At 33.1% G+C, this 20,747-nt stretch overlaps 1 protein-coding gene across 1 annotated transcript in view; it reads left to right on the top strand.

Annotated features, from left to right (window-relative positions):
- The window catches only part of ATRNL1 (attractin like 1), a 536,103-nt gene that overhangs the window by 62,027 nt on the left and 453,329 nt on the right, over window positions 1-20,747 (top strand). Inside the window, exons 6-10 of the mRNA XM_081954366.1 lie at window positions 867-1,041; window positions 2,265-2,352; window positions 6,939-7,194; window positions 16,572-16,755; window positions 18,158-18,312. Coding sequence (XP_081810492.1) covers window positions 867-1,041; window positions 2,265-2,352; window positions 6,939-7,194; window positions 16,572-16,755; window positions 18,158-18,312 — 858 coding nt within the window. The remainder of the gene's footprint in view (window positions 1-866; window positions 1,042-2,264; window positions 2,353-6,938; window positions 7,195-16,571; window positions 16,756-18,157; window positions 18,313-20,747) is intronic.

The following is a 20,747-nucleotide window of genomic DNA, read 5'->3' on the forward strand; positions in this document are numbered from 1 at the left end:
GCTGACCTTTACTGCTGTGTCTCCCATCCCCTCAGTCTGTGTCATAAATCACATCCAACGTGATGTGGATGTGCTGCAGCAGGTTGTAAAATTTCGTGCCTCACATGCCTGCTGTAGAAATCTGAGATCCGACCCGAGTCGAAGGTATGTGTGGAATTCTGTCTCCCGCTTCCTCCAATGTCAACTTGATAATAGGCATGGGAATGCTTTACAAGTTGACAATATGTAGTTCCCACTTGTTGCATTTTCATAAACAAAGTGATTTTAAACCAAGGTGCTTTCAGTCCCAGCTGATGATTGTGGGTGCCTATCTTGTATTTTATCCTACATATTAGCTTTATATATAATGGTTTTTAAAAAAATAAATCATAGAGTACAGTAGTTTTCTGTGCAATGCACTGTATTTCATAATTACTGTCCTGCATCAGATTACAATGAATCTGATGAATGATAGGAAAAAGAATAATATTTTAAAGGTGCATATATTTTTCTTGTACATAACTGTGTGTATATTTTACCACTTGGTGTCACTGTTCTTCACAATCTTCTTTCATAAGTTAAAAGTAATACAAAAGCATATCTTCTGTATGCCTTTAAAATCTTCTTTTAAATATATGAAAATATTTACAGTAAAAATAAAATTTGTCATCTTAGAAACTAAACTAACATGCCACTTAAAGTACATGAATATGCAATTTGTCGAATTTTTAAAATGTCCTTATGAATGACGTATTCTACAATATATGAGGTTGGCTCACTTTATATATTATACTATCTCAGTTATAATTACTATCAAAAGTAGTTGTGTTTGAATTAATAAGAGTACATTCCAGGTATGATTTTGTCTCTCTCTGTATTTTAAACAGGTCCTGATTGTTCTTTGAATGTCCCCTCAATGGAATCATATTGGATTCTGCCTAATGTGAAGCCATTTAGTCCATCTGTGAGCAGGGCTTCCCATAAGGCAGTTCTTTATGGAAAGTTTATGTGGGTAATTGGTGGATATGCATTTAATTACAGTACCTTCCAGATGGTATTAAAGTAAGTTATTTCTTTTCTTAATTCTGTTTTAATTTTCTGTAAATTTGTTGAAATTTAATGAAAAGCATCCCTCTCTCCTACACCTGCCTTATTTTCTTTGGCTCCCTCATGGTTCACTTCACACCTTCCAGAAAGAGAGATGATTGAAAGTAGAGTGCTATAGATTAATGAACTAAATTGGGGCCAGCAGAAAGGGGGAATGAGGTGTTCCTTTGGGATGGCAGGACTGTCTTCTTTTATTTATATTTGGTTTACACACATGAATTAAAAATAAAAGCTTCAGAGCTCACTTAAATGATGCAAAATTCTGCAGTGCTACCACTGGTCTTGTCTCTCCTTAAGGAAATAAAAATTACAGAAATCCAGGGATTCATTCACAAAATAATTATATAAATGTCCAGATATAGCAAGACTCATTTATTCCATTTTGAAGTTTGCTTCATTTGCAAGATTTTCTGATTCAGTCATACTATGAATATCTGGAAGAAACTTCTGTGCATGTGCAAAAGTATTTTCATAGATATATGTCTATTTTACCTCTAAAATTCACTTCTTCGAATCTCACTGAAACAGGCCCGAGAAATAAAACTCTATTCTTCATTTTCCACAACGCAAGAAATTAACTTCTTTGGGAACTGCATTGTAGCTCCATTTTCTTATTTTTCAGATTATTATAAAGTGGCATTTCTTCCATCTGGATTTTAATTATAAAATTGTAGTATTCATTTTAATTTATGTCTTCATATTTTAGATTTCATTTTTCAAACTTTGTATACTTGATTAACAAATATCATAATTGTGCTGTTCTTAAAGTCTTTGCCCTTTTGGGAAGGATACTAAATATCTTTAATTTTAGTGAAAACCAACTTGGGTTTCTGGCATTGCCAATGCTTTCATACAATTGATGATATTTTTTGACACGGATTTTATGAAAACGAACTGTCCCATAAAATAAATTTCTTCATCTTTCAGAAAATGCTGTCAGTTTGAGATCCCTGCTGAATAATCAATTGCAAATCTTGATTCATTTTAAAAAAAGTATTTCATTGGTTAAAAATATTGGTGGGATAAGGAAAAGTTGCAAAAATTAAATTCTAATTTATTATATTTATTAGATGTTATATGGTAAATCATGAAGAAACAGAAAATGATATTTTAATTTGTAAGCATGTATAAGTCTATAATTTCTCTTCTAGGTAATAAACTATTTGTTTACTTTTTAGCTATAATTTGGAAAGCAGCATTTGGAATGTGGTGCCTATATTGAAAGGACCCCTTCAGAGATATGGACATACTATTGCTTTATATCAGGTTTGTTTGTTTGTACATCAGAATTAAATTTGAAAGGTCTTCGTCCTCGTCCTCCTTTCATTGTAACTCATTCAGCTCAACTTATTCTTATAATGTTCTATTTCTATACGACATAGTAACACTGTATTTTAGAATTCTGAATCAAGGATACTTTTTTCTCATTTCATTTTAGCATAAATCACCATTCCATGAAATAACTGTGTATTTATGACACATTTTCTGACTTAAGTGGGTAATCCTGCATTTGATTACTAAAGAATAAGCCTCATTGGACACAGAATAAGTTCTTCTCTCTTTCATTCCAGTGCTGATAAAACATGAAAAATAAGAATGCAATTGATAGTTCCTAAGATATAGAATACAAAGTTGTGAATGCCCCAACACTGGAAGTCTTTAAGAAGATGTTGGATAGCTATTTGTCTGAAACGGTATAGGGTTTCCTGCCTAGGCAGGGGGTTGGACTAGAAGACCTCCAAGGTCCCTTCCAACTCTACTATTGTATTGTATTGTATTGTATTGTAAAGTGACTCTATCCTTCTTGATCTTATTGGATAGCAGATAGACATTGGGAGTAGGCAGTCCCATAGACAACCTCTGACCTCTGCGATATCCAGTCCCTTGAATTCCACCTGGATGTCAGCCAACAATAAGTGCAGTCCTAGTAGAAGTTTTATTTTGAAGAACTTGGCATGTATGTCATTTCTTGAGCAGCTGTATTTTGGGACTGGTAAATTTCCTAGATAGGTAGCTCCTTAGTACAAATTTGAAGCATTCTGTTTATTTGCCACATACTTTGCTTTAGTTGTGTACTGTTATTGGTGCATTTAGCACCAATTTTTAACTCAAAATTCACTCAAAAGATTTAGAAATCTTTCAAAAGTCTGTTTCTTATTACATGTGCATTTTCTAAATTAATGAACTATAATAAGCTTTTTTAAAATGCCATTCTCAGTGATAAATATTTTCCTCTTGATTGCATTCGTTCTGAGCTTTGTGAGGTAGACCAGACAGGAAGCATGGCCACATGAGCTAATTCTACTTTGCAATAGTAGCAAATATCTGAAGGTCAGGTTTGTTCTCTGAACTTATGGGTTGGTTTCTCAACATTTTGTTACTAGATTAGGTAACTTATTCAGCAAAATTTAGGAGATCCCTTAAACTCTGCTGAAGAAGTTACCTAGCCTGGTAAAGAAATGTTCAGAAACCACCCTATAAGGTCGGAAAACAAACCTTTACCCTAATTCTACTTTATTGTGAGGTTACATTATTAAGTCTTGCAAATATAAAAGTACATTTCATCCCCATTCCCTTTAAAGTCCCCAAAATGGTCCCCTCTAAGCTGATCACATTGATGCTACAGGCTAAATTTCCTTTTCTTCTCCCTGTCTCTAGGGTGATTCCCACATACCGTTATATTCATTCTGAATATGACATTTTTCCAAACCTTGATTCCTCTTTCAGTGTAAATGGAATGCTTTGATCCCACTGTCCACTTTTCCTGCAAACCTTATAATATTCTATCCAAAAATAACCCATGTGTTTCCCCCTATTTATCATTGTAGAATTCTACCTCCTTTTAATAAAATCTCTCCATATATGGACAGTAAACTAGTTGAGATTAACACCTTTCTGAAAGATCCATCTGTCTCCGGAACTCTTATTGACCTTTAATGCAGATTAGTTTTCTGTGCATCATTAATGTCAATCAATGTACTATGAAAGGCTGAAGATAATTATATATAAAAATGATATGACTCTATTTAGTTGTTAACAGTAAAAATATAATCTTGATTTCTACTGCTCTCATATATTGCTGAATGATCTGAAGTTCTTTAAAAAAATTCCTAGTCCTGTTGACAGTGTTGATCACCTGCTGGAAGAGAGGATGGTGGATACAAATAAGTATGCATATCAAATTGTCATTATTTTCAACAAGTAGAATTAGTCCTGTCAGAACAGATAGCACCATCTGTTTATTGTCCATATGGCAGCCTACTATGGTTCTTCATGTGCTATTAGGTATTAAATTCAGTTTTTCCATTGTTTGGATTCTTTTCATCACAGTTCTATGTTGAAAATATAAACACTTTATTAACATTGTCTGGATTTTCACAATTCTTAAAAAGAAAACAACATTTCCATTCTGTTTCTGAATGGAAAACACTGCAAAATTATCTAGACTCAAACAAAAAGCTGATTTTTTTAAAAATAAAATATTGTAAATGTTTTTTCTAAGCTGGTAAATTGAAATTTAGATTTAAATTATCACAATGTGCAAGAATAGTTGGCTTAAATTGTTTAAAAACATTTAATATGGATTTAAAAGAATTGTTGCAGCAAACATAGTGTTTCTTTAAATTGTAATTTTTTTGGTAGTTGGAGACTGATGGTATGATTTCCAGTCATCTGCTACTCATCAACATAAAGTCTAATGATGCACAGTTAGCAAGAAGAGAAAATTATCTAATCAATACTTTTGTCTGCTTATATTACTCTTTTGGCTCAGAACATGATTTGACCATATTTTTAAGAAACATGTTTGAACATGATTTTAAGAAGCAATGACGTCTGGAAAAATCCTGCAGTAAGACTGTTAGTCCTAAGCCTTTTCAGATGTGTAAAGTAAAAAATGGTATAGAAAGGAAGTGTTACTTGTCAAGATGCCCTTAACATAATTTTTACAGGTTTATAATTTACCCACCAATATTTTAAAAAGTAAAGTAATTGAATGTATTCAATTATAATCTACATAATATAGTCAAGTTTTAATACGTTGATAGTGAAATGAAACTACAGGTAGTTCTCATTTTACAAACCAAATTGGAACAAGAATTCTGGCCCTAAGTGAAGTGGTTGTTGAGTGGGAAATCCTATGATTGCAACTATGATTTCCAACTGGAAAGAGAGAATAATTTCATACCTTTGGCTTTTGTTTTTCTCCTTAACCACTCCTTTCCCTTTAGGTATCTTTGAGTACAGATAGATTTCGATTTACAACAGTTCATTTAGTGACCATTTAGAGTTACAACACCACTGAAAAAAGTGACTTGTGTCTGTTTTCACGCTTGTGACTGTTGCAGCATCCCCATGGTCATGTGATCAAAATTCAGGTGCTTGGCAACTGACTCATTTATGAGGGTTGCAGTGTCCTATGGTCATGTGATCCCCTTTTGCAAACTTTTGACAAGCAAAATCAATAGGGAAACTAGATTTACTTAACCGTATTACTGATTTAACAACTGCAATGATTCACTTAAGAATTGTGGCAAGAAAGATCGTAAAATGGGGCAAAATTCACTTAAAAAGTTTCACTTAGCAATATAAATGATGGCCTCAATTGTGATCATAAGTTAAGTATTACCTGTACCTGTTTCCTGCCTCAGGCTGCCGCACAACTGCATTGTTTTCAAAGTTTAGAACAGCATACTGCTTATTTCCTTCTAATCCCTTCCTATCTCATCTTTCTCTTTTGCAAAGGAAAAAAATGCTGCACAGATTAAGGGATGCTGCAAAAGTAGTAAATGGTCCTTACCTAAAGTTATTTTTCAGCACTGTTGTAACTTTGTAATTCAACTAAAGGAGTACCTCTTGCCTTTATATCTTACTACCTTTTGGCATTGTAGAGATTGAACAGAAGTAGATGTCAGAACATGACTCTAAATGAGTAATGTGAACATTTTAGAGTGACTTGTAAAGAACATCCATTTATGGGGTGCAAAACTTATTTTTAATTTACTAAAAAGGTTTTGCAATGATTGTAATATGCATTGAGAGAAGACAATGATATCAAAATACTAATGGCAATCATGTAATTTGAGGAAAACAAGGATTACTCTAGCTCTGGGAGAGTGGAGTTCTTGCCAATTCAAAACAGCAGTAGTACACAGAAGATTGAAAATATAATAGAAAAGGAATCCTAGGACATAATGAAGCTAGGAATAATTTGTCTCAAAAAGTTCAAAAGAGACATCTGATCATGCAATGCTGCTTTTTATAATTGGAATACAGGACAATAGTCTAGTATTGTCTAAAAGTATTCAAGTAAAAAATGGCCCACTATTCCTTACCCAAAAGTTATTCTGGGTAGGAACTGAACAGTAGTTGAAACTCAGCGAGGTAAGGTTAGGGAAAAAAGACTAGAAAAAAGTAGAATATTAAAATGTGGTATTATGCAGCTGCAGTAATATTATGATATTTGCAGAACCAATAACCTTCTCTGAAATTCATACATATGAATTGCTAGAAAGTATTTACAATGGAAACTGCACGAAGTTTGTAATTTATGGTTATATGCTGAGTTTTTAAAAAGTAGTTAAATTTATCACTATTCATTGGTTAATATACCTTGTCTTTAGTAAATTCTTGATGAAAAAAGGAGGGTTTCCCCCTTCCCCGAAAAAAAATTCATAGAAATAAGATCTATAAGAATATAGATCTTAGTATAAGAATATAGTATAAACTAGTATTATAAGCCCATGTTATTTCTAATGTGGAAAGAATGATATCACAGTTCAACATTTATATTTGTGTGTTTTGTATTTTTATCTGAAGTTTAATTAATGATCATTTTCCCTTTTTTAAAATAGGATGACATTTACATGTATGGAGGCAAAATTGAAACAAATACTGGTAACGTCACTGATGAATTATGGATTTTCAACATACCAAGTCAGACCTGGAGCCTTCGAATTCCAGCAATGCTTATTCATGGCCAGCAATATGCAGTCGAGGGTCACTCAGCACACATAGTGGAACTTGACAGCAGAGATGTTATCATGCTTGTAATTTTTGGTTACTCTGTAATATATGGATATACAAGCAGCATTCAAGAGTATTATATCAGTAAGTTGCCTTTTCCTTTTTTTAATTACTTTTTTTAAAAGCTCAGGATGTGAACCTCTGAGACAAGGGAGAATAAGGAATAAACTGTACTTATACCTACCATCTGATATTTTTTTAACCTATCATAGATGGGCATCTGTTGTGGCCCAGCAGCGGCCGGCTGAGCCATTGGTGGACTCTGACAGCTCAGACCATTGTGGGACTGCTCTGGAGGATGAGGAAGAGTCTGGAGGGTGTTTGGAGTCAGAGCAGGAACTAGAGAGGCCTGTTGGCCACCAGGTGGCATCTGAGTCAGGGAGCAGTGAAGAGGAACAGAGGGAGGTTGGCCCTGATGTGCGTGTGCGTAGAGCTGAGAGGAGAAAGGAACAGCTGTGGAGAGGATGTCATAGAAGGAAGTCGGGACAGCTGGCTAAGGGTGTGACCCCTCCCAAAGAGTTTACAGGTGGAGCGATGGGAGGGGAATCTTTGCAGGAAACAACAGTCCATTTTACTAGCTGTTGAGAAAGCATTCTGTAAGTTTAATCTTGATTTCTTGAAGATAGCTTTCTAGGCTCCTAGCCAAGTGGTGGCTTTATCTATGTAATTAGTCGTGGCAGACAACCAATTCCTATACAATTCCTACGTGACTGCATATTCATTGGACTCACGGGACAGAACAGGCATCATTCTGTTTGTATAGGAATTCTAGTATGGGAAATACAGTAATGAGAGTTTTAAATTCTTCTCTTCTATTAATATGCAGTTCTTGTTTTTTTTTAATATGTATTAACCAAAAATTAATTTTAATTTTAATACAGTGGTATTAATTACATGGTAACACGGTTAGCTATACTAACTTGAAAAAAATGAAAAAAAGAATAAACTACCACACAGGAAACACCTCTTTTAAATCAAATTTGAAAAAAAAAAACTATTGCAATATTGTAAACAAAAAGTTGTTAAATATTTTTATATTAAACAGTACTAATTCTAATTTTCTAAGGAAATTGCTGCCACAGAATTCCTTAGTTTCAATTAGACTATTAGTGAAACCAAACCTTTATAGTCTGGATCTGGTTTTCTATGCTGGTTTATATAATTTTGTATTGAGAGGGAAAGAAAAAAATCAGTAATTTAAAACTGTTACGGTCTAGTATCAATTCCCTTTTCTGACCATCCTTCCTTCAAGTATCAGTGGGGGAAGTACTATTAGCAAGTAACAGGTGACAGTTGCTTGATTTGCAGCATATTTAAGTTTAATAAATACATTCTTACGTATGGAGGACTTTTATTTCTGTTTGTTTTTGGATCATAGGACAAAGTTGCATTTTTTATATATTTTAAACAATTGCATATAACTAATTGTGATATACTGTAGATGTGGATGTTAATTTTGGAAGTCACATGAAAAGACTATCTTTGATGTAAATTGAAGTAGCTTTTCACAAAGTACTTAGAAATAATCTCTGTGAGTAATGTACAAGCAGGCACTTTCAGAATGACAATTGTGGAAAAAACCCCACCTCAAAATAGCTGCCTTAAAAGTAAGTACCGTATTTTTCGGAATATAAGATGCACCGGAGTATAACTCGCACCAAGGTTTTGAAGAGGCAAATTTAAAAAATTGTGAAAATGGGCCTGTTTCCCCCGTAAAAAGGCATGAATAGCCTTTAGGGGGCTTGCAGAGTGCTCGGGGGGGGGGGTGCCCTCCCAAATGAGCAAAAAAGGACCTGTTTTTCGCAAAAACGGGCCCTTTTTTTGTAAAAAAAATTGCATTCATATCCTTTTGGAGGTTTATGTAGTACTCCTAGGGGCTGGGGGGGGGGGGCAAAATTGAGCAAAAAACTCTCCGTTTTTCATTCATTTCTGCCCTCCCCAGCCCCTAGGAGCTCTCTGAAAGTCTTCTAAAGGCTCTGCATGGCCATTTTGCTGAAGGGGGCGGCATTTCGGAAGGCAAAAAATGCTGTATTCAGTGTATAAGACACACCCAGATTTTCAGCCTCTTTTTTGAGTGAAAAAGGTGCATCTTTACACTCCGAAAAATACAGTACCATGAAATCCATGGAAACGTAATATTACTGACATTAACATACTTGATTCCACCTCCTTAACTTTCAAAGAAATAATTCAGTTTTTACCACCCTTCATATCATTTAAAGGTATTTTTGAAGATATAAATTGTGCTTTTATGATTAATTAATAATACTGTACAATTTTGAACTCCGCAGTTTCACTACAATCCAGCAGGATGCACTACTGTTCCAATTTTGCTCATTTCTGAGCAAAAAAGAGTCAGTAATTTACTGGATTTTTTTTTCTAGACAACATTTTTTATTGTAACAATACTGAAGTGAATTCTTCTGTATTATATAATGCAGATATAAAGAATTGTATTTCTTTATAAAATTCTGTGGTATTTATCATTTTTTAAAGTTGTGCATAGGACACTTTCAAATCTAATTGATAGCTGCAGTATTTATTCCAATGAGTCATATATGATTCATTTTTAAGTAAGCAGGATTATGACAATAGCCAGTACCAATAAGCATAATTTAAACTTCAGTTATTATCTTTTTATAACAATTAAATTGACTAAATACTAGTAATTGTCTGTTCATTAGCCGGATTGTCTGCAGTCATTGCCTGAATGCTGTAGTGTCCTAATTTTAGAATAAATAATAAATAAATAAATATTTATTTCTTAGCCGCACCCTCTCCCGAAGGACTCGGGGCGGCGTACAATGAAACATATGAAATAAATATGTGGACAAAACAAACATATAACAGAGACATATACCGAGACATACACAAGGAGGAGGTCGGCTGATGAATAAAAAACAATTAGAATACAGTGATTAAAAAACCCCTAAATAATTAAATATAATTAAAATACCCAATTAAAAACCCGTCAGGAGCGATATGGTTAGATCAAAGTTGAGCCAGGCCAGCTACTTGGAATAGGTGGGTCTTAAGCTTAATACGAAAGGAGCGGAGGTCAGAGGTATTCCTAATATCCGGAGGGAGGTCATTCCACAGGGCTGGGCCCGCCACAGAGAAGGCTCTACTCCTAGGCGCCACCCCCCGACACTGTCTAGTGGACGGCACCTGGAGGAGGCCCTCTCTGTGCGAGCGGATTGGTCGCAGGGATGTATGGGGCAGAATACGATCCCGCAAGTAACTAGGTCCTGAGCCATGGAGCGCTTTAAAGATTGTTATCAAAACCTTTGATAGAAATAAGAATAATGAACAGCAATAAGTGCATTTTATAGTTAAGCTGAGACAAAAAAAGATATGATCTAACAATGTAAATTATTGGAAAAAAGCAACATCAGAAGAAACTAAAGTTTCATATAATTGAGTATCTTGCTTCTCCCAATGGCCAAATTAGATGCCTTTGGAATGCCCGTAAACATACCATGATAACTTTCTTCTAGTGTTGTTCTTCTAGCATCTGTTATTCATATGGGTATTATCTCTGAATATGAAGATTCGCTTTGTCCATCAAGAATAACATCCACAATATGTATTTATTATGCTTTTAAGAGACAAGCTGTATATTAGGTTAAAGACATAGACTGCAGCCATGAATCTATCCATCTTTTTCTGGTTAGCATATGTGAGGAAGTAAGTGAAAATGTGATATTTGCACTGAGATGCTTATCTGTGCAAAGAGATTATGCCTTCTCATCTACGGTTTAAAGATAATTCCCCTATCTCCAATTTATGGAACTAAAAAAAAGACTCTCTGGTCATGCCCACAGTGGTAAATTGGGGAAATGATTGATTACACTGTAACTGGGAAAGGAAGCCTTAACATTGTGGAAATAATAACTGATTTCTTAGTTGTTAAAAGAAAAAAACACAAAAACTTATTGCTGCACTTTTAATGTAATATACAGGTGGGCATCATGCAGCTCCTTTTTATTTTCTTTTTATAGGTCTTATAGTCCATCCAAGTATGAATACTAAAAACTGATAGCATTGTTTGCAGTGATTTTTAGATGTAGTATAAGCCCTTAGTAATATTTTTGAGATAAAGTTTGCTGCGTTGATATTAAATAATGAATTATATTATTAATATAAAATATTCTGCACAAAATCTACTGTTAATACTAGTGAGATGTATAATTTCCAATAATGTTAATATTAGATACATTTTTTGTGAGTACAAGTCTAACATCCCCACTGGAATTCTGTACTTGAAAAAGTCAAGAACAAATATTGGACCATTAATTCTTCCATGCCAGAGAGAGTTGAACTCAAAGGCTGAAGATATACAGTTTTTAATGTGCTAGCACTCAATTTTATTACTTCTCTGTTGTTCATTAATGCAATGTGGCTTTTTTCAGGCTTTGGGGTGAGCTTGTAAAAAATATTTAACAAAACTACTAGTTAAAGATAATATAGCTCTTAAAACAATAGGATCTTCTCAAGCTCATACAGAAACCTGAGAAAAGTTGGATTGCTTTAATGAATAGTAGAGAGGTCTTCATTCACATACAACGTGAAGTGCTTCTTCTAAATCACTTTCAGAACATGCATAGTTCTAATTTTCATTGCTAAATACTGAAAAAATAAGAACATCGTGAGAATCATGCCACAAGTAACTTGTTATTGTGGTACTATGGTGTTCATTAATAGTTAACATTGTTAAAATTATATTGCTAAGTGTAGTGTCCTTGGAGGAATTCCAAGCAGCATTATATGGAAGATACATGGTTGGCTAAATTAACTTCTGCTTCATTTAACAACAGAAATGAAAATGTCATTGTCTACTGAATAGTTTATTACTAGGGCTAAAGTTGAAATTTAGGACTTGATTCTGATGTATAAGTTCTTTAAAAATATTATAGAATATATGTATTAGTAAACAAATTGTAAAATAGATTCTACTCCAAAGCACATTTTAATAAATTTCAGTTCATGGCTTTAAACTATTAGTAATGGCAAAAAAATTGCATAGTTAGCAGTTATTATTATTCAGGATTATTGTCAACTGTGTATATTTCTTTACAATGATAATAGATTGTCAGCATCAAATATTAATCACACTAATACAGGAAAGTAGAGTTTGACATTTAAGAATTGTGGCTAAGAGTTTTTTTATTACCAGTGCCGGTGGACCTTTTTGTAAGTATTCATTTGTTTTACAAAGGTTTAGTTTGCAGAATCTTGTCTCTACTTTGTAGTTTATTTTTTTAGATTGATCATTTTTATGTTTCATTTTATTTCTGTAGTTTTATTCCATTAAGGTTTAATGCATTTTGTACAATGTTTTCCTGAATTCCTGTACAGGATTTATCTTTAGACCTACAGCAGTTGAATGATTTTAAACTTTAAAATTCCAGATGGTGACTCTAAGTACAAACTGAGTTTTGGAACAAAGCAACAAAGAAAGCAGATTGGAAAACTCTGAATAGTAATAGATATTGTTTTTGTATGACAGTTTGACCCTGTTAAGAAAATAAAAATGTTTGAACAGTAGTCATGCTCTTAATTTTAAATCCTGCTATTATTGTGTTATGGTTTTGAACTGGAAGTTCAACCACTTATCTTAATAGTATAACTTTGTATGTTTTCTTTCATAAAATAATTTGAGTTTTATACTGCGTTAATTGCACTTAACAGTTGAATATTTCCCAAGTCAAATAGAATAAAGAATTAAAATCAATAATACAATAAAGAATACATTGTTGTATGAATAAAAAAAAGTATCCCCATACAACAAAAAAAGCCAACACAGTTCTAGGTTGCATCAACAGAGGGATAGAATCAAGATAACATGGAGTGTTAATACCACTTTATAATGCCTTGGTAAGGCCACACTTGGAATACTGCGTTCAGTTTTGGTCACCATGATGTAGAAAAGATGTGGAGACTCTAGAAAGAGTGCAGAGAAGAGCAACATAGTTGATTAAGGGACTGGAAACTAAAACATATGAAGAACGGTTGCAGGAACTAGGTATGTCTAGTTTTAATAGAAAGCACTAGGGGAGACATGAGAGCAGTGTTCCAATATCTCAGGAGTTGCCACAAAGAAGAGGGAATGAAACTATTCTCCAAGGCACCTGAGTGTAGAACAAGAAGCAATGGGTGGAAACTAATCAATGAGAGAAGCAACTTAGAACTGAGGAGAAATTTCCTGACAGTTAGAACAATTAATCAGTGGAACAGCTTGTCTCCAGAAGTTGTGAATGCCCCAACACTGGAAGTCTTTAAGAAGATGTTGGATAGCCATTTGTCTGAAACGGTATAGGGTTTCCTGCCTAGGCAGGGGTTGGACTAGAAGACCTCCAAGGTCCCTTCCAACTATGCTATTGTGTTGTAACATTCATTCATGGCATTGTGTATCTCTCGATAGACTAGTCCTACACAGATTTTCCTGAATAATCAGATTTTCTTTCTAGAACATCATGAGCGGTGAGACCATCCTTGCCTCCAGGGTTTAGATATTTCATAAGTAGAAACCCCCAAAGAGTATGTATACTTAGATATTCCTTCCTGCCAGATGTACCAATGAATAGAGATTCTTATTAGGCTTTTGTTTTTGTTACATATATCCTAAACTATGTAAGGCTTAAGCACTCTGAATTGCAGTTGTAATCAAGATAGTAAACAATGCAACTCCTGTAGAAATAATATGGCATGACACTTACAGGTCTGATCCATGGATACACAAATAATCCTATTTGTACCAACTGTTGTTTATTATATCCCATGATGTTAAGAAGCTGGCAGATGTGCCTTATCATAATCTTTGAGAAATCCTAGAGTACAGGGAAGTGCCGTAAAGTTGAAGAAGAGCTAATGTTTTTGGGTTTTTAGGAAAACAGGAGAAAAGTGACTCAGTCAACTGCAGACCAATCAGATTGGCATAATTATCTGGGAAACTGCTAGAAAGGCAGAAAGAATCTTGGATTTCCTCGTAGACAAATAACAGAGTTGGAAGATTAGTCAACAGGGTGCTACATATTCTGAAAACACCAATGATACCTTTGGCTGTATCGATAGAGATATATTTTTGAGATCATGGAAGGTGATAGTTGTGCTATGCTACACCGGTCAGACTGTTCTTCCAGTTTTTGTTAATATTTTACAAAAAAGGGTTCTGGAAAGATCAGAAACAAGACTAAGAGATAGTGAGAGACTTGGAGGCAAAGTTCTATGAATAATGGTTAAAGGAACTGGGATTGTTTAGCTTAAAGAAGACTAAACTAGGAGAGAGTTAACAGTCCCCAATATTTGAAGGCAGTGACAGGAAGATGGTTAGATAAAAAACGATGAATGGAAGCTTCGCAGAGAGACAATTGTAAGTAAAGAGTAATTTCCTGCCCACAAGAGCTATTAAACTGTGGAACAATCTGCCTCTTAGAATCATGGGTTCTCCTTCATTGGAACATCAAATAAAGTTAGACAGTTATTTGTCTAGATTGTCTTTGGATTCCTATAATGGGCAATTATTTGATAGTAAACCTCCAGATCCCTTCCAGTCCTCTGGTTTTGTAAAAGCCCTTGGTTTCAATAGTGGCATTAATCTTCTTATTACTCTGATTCCCAAACACCAATTATTCAGGTAAAGCAAGATCTATATGCTTTAAACAGATTTAATTCAACAGGTGAAAACAATATACACAATAATACAATTACCACTTTGATTTATATACCCTACAAGGATGAAACTGAAGAAGAGTTGTGGAGTATCTTGCAAAAATAAATTAAACTTAAAGTTACATTTCTCTAATTTATTTTTTCTTTGAGACATTTTGATGAAGTTTCCATGGGAGTGCAGAGGGAACCATATTACTTTCATAAGAGGAATGGTGAGAGCAGTGTTTGTTTAAAGCCAATACAGCTCTTATTTTCTTTTTAATCTACAGAAGTTTTTGACAATGAGAGCAGACCATATGGTTACTAATTGAAACCAGTCTATGCAGTAGAAATTGTTTTTCAAAATTTTCTAAAGATACTAAAACACTGTTTCTTTTGCTAAAGAAAAGTAATAATATTCTATGTATTTTTCCGAGACTCACACTGTGACTGTTACAGAATGTATGTAGTCTTACTAAACCTAAGGAAAATAAATTTTCTTGTGGATTTGTCCAGAAACACGTTATGGTGCGAGTTAATAAAAACACCCATATAGGTCTCCTACTGTTCACTTCAAAGATTCTTAGATGGTCCATGAATGCCATCGTATTAACAATAGTCAGAGAAGCTGAAAGAAAACTTTCAGAAAGAAAAATTTGCTTTAGCATGATACCCAAAGGTGCTTGAAGAACAGTAAACACATTTTTGAAGTGATATAATTAAATTTAGCTGAAAAAGTTAGCAGTGCCTTTATTTTTTAATCTGACTGAAAAATAAATTAGGTGATTAGTTTGTCATAACACACAAAAGATCAATGATCATTATTTATTGCACAAAACAAAAATAAAGAACAACAGTGATGATAAAGATGGATTGTATGTTTGATATTTCTTAACACAGATTCCTAGACTTGTTTACATAGAATTGAATCTGGAAAAGTTTTAATATTAGTTTCTTTTTCTAATTATAAACTTACACTTAGTAAATAAACATATTAAGGCATGATAAAATTTCTGATTTTTCTTGTTTTAAAAACTGCCATGGCTGATTTGGACAGCGGATTAGGCCAGAACCAAAAAAATCACAATATGGCTTATGCATACATATCATGACATTCATTTTTTGGTAATGACACCTTATCTGTCTAGTTTCAGTTGCAGTTTTGTTTCATATAGTATCAACCAAGTGAACTGTCAAGTTTCCTCTTTCTAATATGTGTTCAAAATGTGCACGCGCGCGCACGCACACACACATAGTAAAAATGACAATAAAAGTTGTATCTATCTCCATCATCTCCATTTATATTTTATCCCATCCCATCCCAGATGCCTTACATTGTAATGCTTGGTTTAGATTTTGTCCACTGGCTCACCCTCAAATTATGTGCAAACCTGCCAAAGTGCCTAAAAAGTTTGTCAGGATTTTATTAGATTTTCTCCATGAGATTTATTGAAACATTCCAACAGTAGAACATGTATTGATTATTAATTTGATAATAGATATCAATGATATATCATTGATTTATTTGATATAATTTTGAAATGGGTATGCAATTTGAATTGATTGAATTTTTAGATCATATTTAGAATATCATTTTTAAGACACTGTTCATATTCTGTTGATAATTTTGATATTGTATGTACTTTTGTACATCAACGTTCAACAAATTTGACTTAACTTTGGGAATAAAATATAAACAATAACATAAAATGTATTTCTTGCTTTCTCATGTTGATTATAATATAGGAATTAGTAAATTAGGAATGCATTTATATTACATTTCCATTAATAATTATTCTGTTATATTTTAGGATCAAATTCTTGGCTTGTACCAGAAACAAAAGGAGCAATAGTACAAGGTGGATATGGCCATACCAGTGTCTACGATGATACAACAAAGTCTGTATATGTTCATGGAGGCTACAAAGCATTGCCCAGTAATAAATATGGATTGGTTGATGATCTTTACAAATATGAAGTTAACACTAGAACATGGTAAATCTTTTTAATATATGTATGAATATGTGTGCCTATATATTTATAGTATATCAGTGGTGGGTTCCTACCGGTTCGGAATGGTTCAGCCAAACCGGTAGTGGTTTAGCGGCCTGGGTCACTTGGACCGGCAATGACCCAGGCCTGCCATGTCCCCGAACTGGTTCTCTGGGCAGCGTTTGTTTTTGCTTCTGTGCATGCGCAGAACAATTTTTATTATAGTGACTGCCGCAACCCACCCCTGTAGTATATGTTTATATTATCATACATTTTGTTAACTGATTAACAAATGAATGCTATTCATTATATGAATGCTTAAATTTGATACTGACATGCTTTTTTTGCTTTGTTTTTACTCCGTAAAGAAAACAATAGTATTCTAGCAATAGGATTCAACCTGTTTTCTTTTCTGAGATAATAGTTGATATTGCTAAATATTTTGAATATTTTTAAACATCAACTCTAATATCCTAAATGTTATCACTCTGTCCAGAGGATCAGAGATTTCATATATATGTATTAATAGAAACAAAATCATTCTACAGTATGGAACTTAATATCCCCCGATCTCTTGGACAGAACTGTGAGAAATATTAATTCACATGGGGTGGATATACTGAGGAGTGTAGAAAACAGTGAGCAGAGAATCATCTTTGATCAATTTGATCAAGAAATTTTTACTAAAATCTCAGGCTTCATGTATAATGTATAAACCAAATTAAAATAAAACATGGATTCTTTGTGATTTGCTATAATTTTAAAGTGGTAATTCATCTGGATTTGCATGATACCACCATCAGAAAGTAAGCTATAAAAGACTCATTCGCACTGTTATAACTGGAGGACAGAAGATTAGTAACAATATTCATTAAGAGATTTTAGAATAGTAATTATTTGAAAGTAGCATAGACAGAGAAGATCCATTGTTACTGCATGTGGTTTTCAGGCCTTAAGGTCCTCTATATGTTCACTCAGGGGTGGTATTAGAAAAATTATCAAATATCACCATCAAAATTGATGTATATGAATTCAGATGTGTAAATATTCCTATAAAAAGTCCTTAAAATTATAGAGAAAATATTAGATTTGCAAAAATAAGTCACATAAATTATATTTCATATTTTATTTCATATTTTAATATAAATGTATTATATTTTATATTTTGACTCCAAAAGTCCCAAGGATAATAAGATTTTTTTTTTAAAAAAAGGATGAATAGTTTCATGTTTCTTTCTTGGCCAGTTTCAAGACTATTCATAATATAATTCTTGAAATTTGTTTTGTGTATTTAAACAGATGTGATTGCTAGTACTGTGGCTAAACAAATATTGTTTACTTTATAGTTATTCCACACAAATCACCTTCTCCCCTTAATGCCTTATATATACCTTTTTTTCAACAGGACAATTTTAAAAGAGAGTGGCTTTGCAAGATATCTCCACTCGGCTGTTTTGATGAATGGAGCAATGTTAATTTTTGGTGGAAACACTCATAATGATACTTCATTAAGTAACGGTGCGAAGTGTTTTTCTGCTGATTTCCTGGCCTATGACATTGGTAGGTATAATAGTAAATGTTTGAAAGTTTGGAACTCCAAATTTAATACAGTATATACTATATAGTGTATAATTTATGTAACAATAAAAACGTATACAATAACCTACTCTATAAATGTTCTTCATAAATATGAATATTTATAATCATATTTTTATTCTAAGACAAGCCACATTTTTATCATTTCAATTCTTGAGTTTGATCAGTACATAGAAAATTGAGATGCCTCTGACAGCAAATTTCTTTCTACAATATTCAAAGTTCAAGGGTCTTGATTTAGTTTATATTTATTTATTTTACATCGCTGAACTCTCAGAGATCCTGTGCAGTTCACAGATAAAAGGGGACAGAGGACAATAATACAATCATAAGAACAAAGAACAAAAGATGGCATCAGATAGACTACAACCAAAGCAAGTCCACATTACTGAAAAGGCAATTTCAGTCTCTGTGTCAGAGGGATGAGTGAACAGCCTTTTTGGTCCTCCATTTTAAATATATCATTCTTAATATAATAATAATTTCCTAAATTTAGGCATTAAAAAGTCAGAATGAATTTACATATATAAACAAAGTTATCTTTGTAATACCACTTGAACACATTTATACAACAAACTAAAAGGGGGTAAGAAGGGGACACGTCAGGTTATGCACTGTTGTCTTGTTAGTTTTACATTTCCCAACATAGTAATGTTAGCTTTAAAAAATATTCTCCAGTTGATTTGGAGAGAAAAAATATATTACTAGATCTCCAATATTCATAGAGGGAATTATTTTTATATTTCATCTGTCCTAGTTTAATAGACAGTTATGATTTCATGTGATTGAAGACATAGCAATATGTGATAAAAATAATAACTTTTCTGAAATTATGGCAAATAAGAGATATATATTCTTCAATGTTTCTCATCCTATACATAACCCCCACAAAATGTGCAACGTTAAACTAATGCATTTATTTCTTCTTTTAATGGTATAAATTATATTAGTAGCTATATCAATGACTACAATTTTATTACAGAGGTCTGTAATAATTTAATACAGTAATATATCAATAGCTTAAAGGCAGTAATTTTTATTTGTAGCATTAAATTAAAATATGTAGAGTTTGTGAGTTCCTTCAACAGATCTTTTTTAATGGTTATATTTTCTTGTCATATAATGTAGAAATTGTAATCAACTTTGTGTATTCACTGAGAGCATTATGAATATAAGCCTAGGACTGCAGAAACTGATTGTTATTTTTAAATATAAAAATTACAGTCTGCTTTGGTTCTAAATTGTAATGCTATATCATCTCCTTTCCTAAATAATTAAAACACTTAACATATTATCTATAATTTTAGCAGTCTCATTTCCCATGCATTATTAATCTGATATGATATAAATGAAACAGATGCAATTTCTGTCTAATTTTAATATTTGTATGAAGATTAATTACATGTGAGTTTAATCTTCTGTGCTATTCCTAGAGCCTAAATTAAAAACACTTCCTTAGTATATCTCTTGAACCTAAGCATAATAGAAAATGAAATTTTCAGTTTCTATATGAGCATATATCAAAAGAAAGCAGAGTTTTCTTTTCTACTTAATCTACTTAATTAAAAAGCTAGAATAATTAAGAGAACATTAGACTTACACATATTTTATTAATACTTTATATTATTTATGGCCAATAGAGGCTTTGATTACTGTGGGAGGAATTGTTCACCGAGATGACACATCCAATATTTCCCCAGAAAATGAGAAATGCAGGAATTTGAACCCAGAAAGTTTAGAATGTAAAACACTTTACATACACTACAGGTAGTTCACATTTAGTCATGGTCTTGTGCAGTGACTGTTGCTGCTACAATGTTGATGAAAAAGTAACTTGGTGATCAATCCTTGCATTTATAACTTTTACAGGCTTATACAGCAAAGAAAACTAGGCACAGTCACAATTTTCCATAATGATGATGCCATTTAAAGACCCAGTTACTGGTCCTAATGAGGACTATTTGGCGATGACACTTCCTTCAGGATACTTGGTTTTTTGTGACTTAAACTTAGAGCTCTTAAAATGAAATCAAAAAGAGAAGCGTTAATAGCTAGAATGGGCTGAATTATTTTTAGAGGCTATTTTCAAATTCAAAATGGAGTGCTAAGCCTGGTAGCTAAACTGATATTGTCTGTTTGTTTGTTTGTTTGTTTATTGGATTTTTATGCCGCCCTTCTCCCAAAGGACTCAGTGCGACGTACAACATTGAAAAAGAACACATGTTACAAAAGTTAAAAAGGAAATTAGATAGGGTATCCAAAAACAAACCCAATTAATAGTAACAATAACATTTTAAAAATTAGATTAAAATTAATAATTAAATCAATCATTTATTTTCCAGGCCAGGCCTTGGAAAAGCCAACTTTTTAGGGCACGTCGGAAGGACCGGAGGTCGGGG

The sequence above is a fragment of the Natrix helvetica genome (genome assembly GCF_964273705.1).
Source record: "Natrix helvetica genome assembly, chromosome: 5".
NCBI classification, from domain to species: Eukaryota; Metazoa; Chordata; class Lepidosauria; order Squamata; family Natricidae; genus Natrix; species Natrix helvetica.